The sequence below is a fragment of the Chrysochloris asiatica genome, unplaced genomic scaffold (genome assembly GCF_000296735.1).
Source record: "Chrysochloris asiatica unplaced genomic scaffold, ChrAsi1.0 scaffold00494, whole genome shotgun sequence".
Lineage (NCBI taxonomy): Eukaryota > Metazoa > Chordata > Mammalia > Afrosoricida > Chrysochloridae > Chrysochloris > Chrysochloris asiatica.
In genome coordinates this window covers 796,752-806,504 of record NW_006409012.1, presented here as the reverse complement: position 1 = coordinate 806,504, position 9,753 = coordinate 796,752, and the positions used below count along the sequence as shown (strand labels likewise).

At 38.0% G+C, this 9,753-nt stretch overlaps 1 protein-coding gene across 2 annotated transcripts in view; it reads right to left on the bottom strand.

Moving 5' to 3' along the window:
- The window catches only part of NEK3 (NIMA-related kinase 3), a 49,652-nt gene that overhangs the window by 32,581 nt on the left and 7,318 nt on the right, over positions 1–9,753 (bottom strand). For both annotated transcript variants that reach the window (XM_006877425.1, XM_006877424.1), the window contains exons 4-9: positions 7,038–7,121; positions 6,264–6,331; positions 6,082–6,168; positions 3,484–3,538; positions 530–730; positions 72–144 (exon numbers count right to left, since the gene is read on the bottom strand). In XM_006877425.1, coding sequence (XP_006877487.1) covers positions 72–144; positions 530–730; positions 3,484–3,538; positions 6,082–6,168; positions 6,264–6,331; positions 7,038–7,121 — 568 coding nt within the window. The remainder of the gene's footprint in view (positions 1–71; positions 145–529; positions 731–3,483; positions 3,539–6,081; positions 6,169–6,263; positions 6,332–7,037; positions 7,122–9,753) is intronic.

The following is a 9,753-nucleotide window of genomic DNA, read 5'->3' as shown; positions in this document are numbered from 1 at the left end:
TAAAGCTGATGTTCTCCCATGTAGACTATCACACAATTCACAATAAAACATTTAAAAAAAAAATTATTTACCATCTCTTTTTGGTATATTTTGCTTAGATTTTCTTGTTTCTTCTAATACCTGTTCACCATATTGTCTGATGATCTGAAAATTTTAAAAATAATTTAAATATGTGAAAATATTTTTCTTTAGACACTGCCATAATGTCTTTAATCATCAACATTCTTCTCCCCTTTAAGATTTCAAGTTGATAAATAAAAATGCCATTTAAAAATACATGTAATTTAGACAGACATTTATGTATGTCTTTTAAAAGATGTGGAAGGTTATGCAAACTATAACCAAGGTTTTAGTAAGGGAATAACATTTGGGGTGAGAGAAAAGGAAATTTCAACTTTTATTTTTTACACAGTTCTGCATGCTTTGAATTCTTCTAAGCACATATAATATTCAATTGTTCTTAAAAATAACAAAACAATTTTACCATATACTTAAAAACTGTCCATAGTTAACCCAACATGTATCATACCTCTTGGGGTAGGCATTTCTGGATAAGCCGGGCTATGCTACCTCTAGAGAGAAGTGTTGTAGCTGAAGGGCGCTGAGAAGGGCTCCTCTTAAACATCTGCTTGATTAGAGACTGGAGCTCATAGGAATAATGAGATGGTAGTGGATTGATGGACCCCTGGCATATTTTGAGAATAAGATTTTTCCAACTATTTGCCTGAAACTGAAAAATAGAATGGAACTTTGAAAGTAGACACAGGGAAAGAAAATAGAAATAAGAAAAACCTAAAATTTTAGATTAACCTAAAATACATACGAATCACACCAGTTTTATAAACTTGAATGCAGCCTTGTCATTTCCCTTTCTAGAAATGTTCTTAATATAATATTCTAAAATCTGATGCTGGTTCCAGAAATCAATGAAAATCTTTCCCACCTAGGAAGTCTTACCTTTGCTTTAAGTTCTTTATGAGTCATAATCATGGTTTTGCAGATACACATCTGTAATATATATTTTAAATCAAAGCAATACACACATGACTTTAAAGGAAGTCAAATGCCAATAAAATCTACTACCATTGAGTCAAAGTGACCCTGTACAGGGTTTCCAAGACTGGAAATCTTTATGGCAGCAGACTGCCTCATTTTCGTCCTGTGGGATGGCTAGTGGTTTTGACCTTGTGGCTAGCAGCCCAAAGCTTAACCCACGGTACCACCAAGGATCCTAACAGCAATAAGTTATCAGGATACCAAGGATAGTGATAGCAAATGGCTGATAATCATCTACTCCACTCCCTACCAGACACCCTTAGGCCTGTTCCCAGTACATACACAGGTCACCCTAAAGATTCTAATTTTCCCAGCTTTAAACTTCATATACAACTTGATTTACTTAGACTTTTTTTATCATTCATGTCATTAGTTATTAACATTTGACAAATTGCAATGGGATATAAGATTACATACCAGGATAACATTTAAAAGTTTTCTTACATAATAAATAATAATAGCGCTAACTAACACTAAATGCCAGTCGTGGTAACAGGTATGTAAGAACAAGTTGGCATTCTGCCTTGATAGTTTAATTACCCTATTAATAAAAAACACAAGTGTGATATGTTGTTGTTGTGAAGTGCCCACAAGTCGATTCAGACTCATAGTGATCCTGTATAGGGTTTCCAAGGAGTGGCTAGTAAGTTTGAACCATGACAGTTGTGGTCCAGTGCTCATCCTATAGCACCAAGGAAAAGCTCAAGTAGTGAAAGAATACTCAATCTGCTTTTAATCATTATGCCAGATTTGTGTATTTCCTGAAGTTCTGATAACTAATTTTGTCTTAAAGTAGCAAAAAGACAACAGATTGTACACCAAATACTAGGACACAATAGTGCTTAGGACCTATTCTTTCTAGGAAAAAAATAAGACATGTATACGTAAGCTTAAGAAAAAGATAAAGAAAGGAAAATAAAGAACATAATAAAAAATTAGATAGTAAAATTTTTAAAAAATTTGTTTACAACTTGGGCTACATATTTATCTGTTTTTAAAACACTAATACACAGGTCACCCATTTAATTAGTCTTGTGTGGGCCTGGGCATCAGCATTTTTTGAACTTCTCCAACTTTCTCTAATTGTGCAGCCAGCAGTCCAGTCCACTCATGTTTCAGAAAGGCCAGCTCTCACTAACAGAAGCATGTCTTCAGCCTGAGTTACTTCCATGTAGTACTACTGAGATCGTTCACAACCATTACTCTCTTCCCATAATGGCTCTCAAGTACATCTGCCAACAAAGTTTGTAGAGCTGGCTTTCAAACCAGATCCAAACAATATAATTTCTTTCTACACAAACCTAAAGCCTAATAGAGACCAACCCTATTATTACTGGGTCTCTGGAATCCTGGTGTAGCACTGTGGGTTAATGCACCAGACTGCAAAGCCATTTGAACTACAAGGTCGGTGGTTCAAGCTCACCAGTCGATCCTCAGAAACCCTATACAGGGTCGCTATGGGTTGGAATCAACTCGATGGCACTTAACAACAACAAATGTAATAAGCACCTGCTGAGCAAACAGAACAAGTTACTTAACCTTTTATTTGCTGTTGCTAAATTGTTTCTCAAAATATTTTTTTTAAATACATATATTTTTTAAAAATAAGATAAATAAAATGTAACAGGGCAAAGTATTTTCTCACAACATTTTAGTTAAGAGAAGAAACTCACATTAGGTAAGTGTAACTGTAAAAATAAATGTACAGAACTCTAGTAGCTAAATAATGGGATTACCCATTAGTAGTTAAGCGAATTAAGTAGTTTCTTAAAAAAAAGTACTTAAGCTAGTTAAGCAGTTCCAGCTGCTAACTGAAAGGTCAAAAGTTCAAGCCTACCAGTTGCCACGAGGCTGTTCCTGTAAAGATTTAGTGTCAAAGTCCTAAGGAATAGCTCTATTCTGTCTTACAGGCTCACTATGAGTCGGAACTGGCTCCATGGCTGTTGTTGTTGTTGTTGTTGTTAAGTGCCATCAAGTTGGTTCCAATCCATAGCGACCCTGTATAGGGTTTCTGAGGAGTGACTGGTGAGCTTGAACTGCCAACCTTGCAATTCAGATCCACTTTGCAGTCCAGCGCATTAACCCACAGAGTCACATCAGGCCTTCCTGGCAGTGGTGGATTATATGCAGATGGAATCCACGAACTACTCCACAGGAGAACAATGTGGCAGTCTGCTTCTGTAAAGATTACAGCCTTGGAAACCTCATGTAGTAGTTCTATTCTGTCCGGTAGGGACACCATGCGTCAGAATCAATGGCTAACAGTAGGGTCTAAGTTATATGCTACTCATAGTTTAAGACAGAGATGACAGCAAATCAAAACTTCTATGATGAATGAATCCTAGGGCTGCACACTACCCAACTGGCTTTTGACAAACTGCTAGGACTCCGACAGCCTGCCTTTTCTGATTTGTGAGCCATACTTACTGGGTGCTTAAGAGTACAGAGTTCGTACAGAATGCATCCCAAGGACCAGATGTCACTGGAGGCACAAAGAAGCAATGCGTTAAGACATGGGTTATGAGTTACATATATGAAATATACATGAAATATGAAAATACAAAAATATATGAGGGTAAGTCAAAAGGTACTGCTATAAAATCATAGAAACCTTTAATAAACAAAAATATCAAAATGTGAATCTATCCATTCTTTCTCAACACAGCCTCCATCTAGGTTTATATACTTTTCAAGGTGGTGTTTCCATTTCAATAAACCATCCCCAAAGAATTCTGTACTCCTCCATTTACACCCTGAAAAACAGTAATTTGTGGGCATCTTTCAGGGGCTCAAATCATGTCTCCCACATTCTTTTTTTCTTCTTCTACTCCTCCAAGTGTCTTCCTTTGCCTTTATCATTGTTTGCCAGCCTTGTTCTCATTGTATATTGCCTTCTCCTTCATCCAACTTAATATACATCTACCTCTACAACACTTAACAACGACCCTCTGGGTACTAATTTACCCTCCCTTCCCTCCTCTCCCTCTCCCCCCCTATTAACCATCACAGAATATTTCTTTAGTGTGCCTGCTATTTTTGGTCAAATATTTAATTAACTCACCCCTTATGTAATGACTCCAACTACAGTTGCCTAGGCAGGGCTAGACCAAATGATTTCAGGCCTTATATAGGCCAAGGGCTGGATATTCCCCACACCTGATCTAGACAAACAGATATCATGATAATTAATCATGGCCTCCTTTGAGCTGTTTATTGGAGTATCATGACTACTTGATCATGGCCACCTGGTATGATGCTGTAGGATAAGTACTTGACCAGTAACCATAAGGTCAATGGCTCAAACCTAGCAGAAATTTCTCAGAAACACTATACAGGGTTGCTATGAGCCAGAACTGACTCCACAGCATTTAACAAAAATGACTACCTTGTGCTTCAGTGTGAGTGGCAGAATTATAGCACACCTGTATATTGTTGATCAGCATTGCTAAGAACTTGCATATATATTGCTTATAACCAAAAGCTAATTCAACACCAATTAAAGCAGCCTGTTTTCTGTGGGTGTTCTTCCAGTTAACTTTCTAATAAAGGCTTTCGCTCTCTTTCTGCTTTATCTATAATGGTTGTTGATTGGGTTCAATCACTCCAGAGAATTAGACCCAAGATTTGGAGGTAACAAAGAAGTTGATATGAGTCAGAACCGACTAGACAGCATCAAACAACAATTTTGTAGCAATACTTTCTGGCTTACCCTAATATATATAGGTGTCCTGGTGTGACGCTGCAGAATAAGCACTGGACAGCTAACATCAACGTTGGCAGTTCAAACCCAACAGCTGCTCTTTGGAAACCCTATACAGGGATACTATGAACTGTAACTAACTCGACAGCACTTAGTAACAATAACAATATATATATATGAACCCCCTGGATGAAACGTTGCAAACATGAAAACACTTCACCCCTAAAAACTTTAGCATATATCTTTTAAGGACATTCTCCTTCATAAACTCAATATCATGATCACATCCAAGAAACGTAAATGTAATTCAATAATATCTGGTATTTAATCCAGTCTCAAATTTCTCCAATTGTTCCAATAAGTCACTTTATAGCTGTTTTGCCTCGAATTCAGTCAATTTTACTCCTAAAGGAACCTATTTAGCAGAGATTGCTATACTCATTTCAGAAAGCAACTTGCAGAGGGTAAGAAGAGCCATTAGGTGATTCTACTTTTAAGAATCCATGCCAAGAATATGATTTATACACAAAATGTGTGTTAATCATAGCACTGTTTATGATTTTGAAAATTGGACATAACCTAACTAGCCAACAACAGAAAATGGTAAAGTAACTTTTGGTACAGTCATATATATATATTGTTGTTATGTGCCTCCAAGTCAGTTCCTACTTAGCGACCCTTATAGGTTTTCCGGGGCTTTTTAAATCTTTGAGGGAGCAGAAAGCCTCATCTTTCTCCCTCAGAGTGGCTGGTGGACTCAAACCAAGGACTTTGTGGTTCACGGTTCAGTGTTTAGCCTGTAAAATACTATGCAGTCACAAAAAATATTTATGAAGAGTTTAAATACATGAGAAAATGAATACAATATTGCTATGGGTTGAATTATGTCCCTCAAATATGTGTTATAAATCCTAAACCCTATCCCTGTTTTTATAATCCTATTTGGACTGCAACATGAGATGGCGCAGTACCAAGGTACACTTCATTCTGTTATATACGGAGGCTTCAAAAAGTTCATGAAAAAATTCCATCATCTTTTAATTCCACTTTCCCATGAACTTTCTGAAGTCCCCTCATACATAGGTCACCATAAATCAGAGTTGACTTTAAAATTTACATTCAGCTCCTCTACGTTCTGATAAAAACAGTTGGAAAACTATAACTTTCATCTAGAAGCCTCAGAATAGAGATTCCACATTATGACAAAACTAAACAAAACAGCATGTTCCATACTACTTTACAGGTATGTCTGACTCAGCATCATTCTCAAGCTATAATGCTTGCTACCAACGAGTCAACCTTGCATTAAATAGTTTATCGCTTACCTTTTATTGTTATAGGGCTTGTTTTCCCAAATTTCTGGAGGCACGTAATAAGGTGTTCCCACATACGTACAAGCAAATGCCATGGGACTAAAACCATAAAAAGGCAAAGAATGGTTACAGAGCATTCCTGAAAATAACAGATGTTTTGATTACTGTTGCTCCTCTAGAGTAAATATACATACTTGGAGAGAAGATGGGCAGATCCAAAATCTCCCAATTTTACTTTTCCATTTTGGGTAAGGAAGATATTCTGCATTAAAAAAAAAAAAGAGCTCAGTTACATCCTCCCCCATTTACAGATAAGCTGCAGATGACTGCAAACTGAGGGTAGACATGCTGCTAGCTGAATACCTGAGTGGAACACAAATGAAAGATACCCTCTTGACAGCTATACCTCCTCCCTTGGGAATTCTGGAAACCTGATTAGAAATCTTAACAAGTAAGCTTCAGCCTGTATCAGCTGACCCTGATGAACCAACTGGGAGGCCCAGGCTATGACCATTTTCCATCTCAGAACAATTGGGCTTACATGAAACACTCCAAATTTACAGCCAGCAGACCAGAAGAAAGAGTGTCATGTAGGCTCCTAAGTTTGCATCTGGTGGCTGTCTCTTTGGCAGCATGAAGGACAATGTTCCTTCAGCTGTAAGTTATGACCTATCTTAGGGTGGCTGGGGCAGAGAGACCGAATGTCACATGAGTAGTTGGTGTCAAAGATGACAGACATGGGAAAATGAGGATTTCATTAATCTTCATATTTTGGGGATTAGATTTATGTTGATTCTTATCCATGAAGCCAAGTAGTGTTTTATTTAGTTAGTATAAATATTAGTTTGATGATTATTTCTAAGTCATACAACTATGTCCCAAGAGGAAGTATAATAATCTACACAAAATACTTAATAAATTTTTTTTCTCCTTCATTTTTCAAAGTCCAAAAAAAATATTTCACTTACCTTGGACTTAATATCTCTATGTAACACATACTTCTTATGAATATGATTTACTCCAAGGCACATTTGTGTGAACCAATTAAGTATCTGTAAGAAAAAAATTAACCAGTATTTACAGCAATGCAATAGCTGGTCCATGTTAACCCAAAAATTCAAAAGAATGATTTCTAGGCTTTAGGTAGACCAGAGTATTATATAATATAAACGCAGAACTAAGATTCAGTGTTGCCTGGTAAAATTAAATATATGTATGGTCCAAACAGCAATTTATTTTAATACAACTTCTACTATATTTTCCCACAATTCCTCCATCACTCTGTTACGCTGTGGTAGTTTGTGTGTTGTGGTGATACTGGAAGCTATGCCATCAGTATTTCAAATACCAGCATGGTGAGCCAGTTTCACCAGACCTTCTAGAATAAAATACATCAGCAAGAAGGAAGAAGCAGTCTACTTAAGAAAAATTAGCTACTAAAAACTGTTGGTCTACCGATAAGGGGAAGTGAGAGAAAAACAGCAATGAAGTTGTCAGCTATGTCCAACCACATTCTATAGACTCCTGTCAACCTGGATTGAGACCTGGTTGGCCAGCAGTATGGTGAGACCTGGGAACTCCTGGCCCCAGGGACAAGGACATTGCCACAGAGGACTAGAGCAGAAAGTGAAGCATTCAGCTGATACGAAGTGAGGGGAGATGCACAAGAATGCCCATACTTGCAGATAGTACCTACTTGATCTGACTTCAATGGCTGGATGATGAAAACCCGACTAGAAGAAGAAAGAAGAGGAAAAAAAGAGTAATCCGCTACACTTTGATGAACTTGACCTAACATAGTAGCTCAAAAGAGGGAACAAATCTTTACAGCAAGGATCATTCCCACCCCCTCGGTACACAGGGTTCACGGGGATGGGCAACTTAGATACTGGCTACCCAAAATGCAGGGGGGGGGGGAGGTACTAAAAGTCATGAAGTGACTAGCTTACAAGATTTCAAGAGGGATCCTAGTTTCAGAAGGTGCAGGGTAAGGTAGAATCTCCATTGAGTGGTTTCAAACCTATCTGGACAGGGCTGGTGAAAAGATATGGGAATAAAACTCTTGTGGTTCAATGGTGAATAATTGCTATCAGGACTGATTGTGAGTGTTGCAAATGTAAAGGTAGACATTTTGTAACAAAAGGAGTGAAGTGGTTGATCTTGCAGTCCAGGAACGGAGGACCCCGGGACCATCAAGGGAGAAGAGCAGAGTGTGGGACCCTATCCAAAGAAGCAGTGACCCCAGAGATGGAGGCAGAGATGATGATGTGGAGATGGAGCGGCTGGGGACTCTGGACTCAGGGAGGGAGAGGGGCTGTGTGCTGATGGGAGGCAGGCAGGCTTGCAGGCTTGCAGGTGTACCCTTTGGTTGTTTGAATGGTTATATATTCCTGAGTGCTTCAGTATACATCCAAAAAATACAGAGGGAATGGAAGCAAATGCTATTGAACGATGATGCATGGATGGGATTGTAATCATTTCAATGAAACAAAATACGATAGGATAAATATAAAGTTGATGTTCTCCCATGTAAAATATCACTCAATTCACAATAAAAACTTAAAAAAACAAACTGTATGTATAGCAGGAGAACATTTTCTGTTATAGTACCAAAAGATAAGCCTCTCAGGTTAGAAGGCACCAAAAAAACAAGTAGGAAGTGCTGCCTCCTCAAAGTAGAGTGAACCTTAATGATGTAGATGGAGCAAAGCTTTCATGACCTTCATTTTCTGACATGATATGACTCAAAATAAGAAACAGATAGTCACATACAATAATAATCAGACTGTGGAATGTACAAACTATGAACACAGGAAAACTGGAAGTCATAAAAGTCATCGATATCCTAGACACTGTTGTTATTGTTAAGTGCAATCAAGTCAGTTCTGACTCATAGCGACTCTGCATAGGGTTTCCAAGGAGTAGCTGGTGAGTTTGAGCTGCCAACCTTGCAGTTCAAACTGATCTTGCAGTCCAGTTATCCTGCAGTGCCATAACAGGACTCCATCACAAATATTAGTAAGCTGAAATGGACTGGTATTGGCAATTTTTAATCAGATGTTCTATTATTCCAAAAATAAATTGAAGAGGAATGGCATCAAATTCATCATCAAAAAGAACATTTCAAGATCTGTCTTAAAGTACAATGTTACCTATGATAGGACTCGTCTGTCAGTTTGTCATACTGTGGTGGCCTGTGAGTTGCTGTGACTCTGAAAGCTATGCCACTAGTATTTTAAATAATCAGCAGGATCACCCATGGTGGACAGGTTTCAGATGAGCTTCCAAAGGAAGACAGACTAGGAAGAAGGAATGACAAACTACTTCCAAATATTTAGTCACTGAAAACCTTACGAATAGCAGAGAAACACTGTCAGATATAGTGACGGAAAATGAGACCCTCAGGTTGGAAAGCACTCAAAATGTGACTGGGGAAGAGCAGCCTCCTCAAAGTAGAACTGACTGTGATGACGCAAATGGAGTAAAGCCCGTGGGAGAAAAGCCCATGGGACCTTCATGTGCTGATGGGGCACAACTCAAAATGAAGAGAAACAGCTATAAACATCCACTGAAAATCAGAACATGGAATGTACAAAGTATGAATCTGGGAAAATTGGAAGTTGTCAAAATGAAATGGAATGCATAAACATCAATATCTTAGGCATTAGTGGGTTGAAATGAACT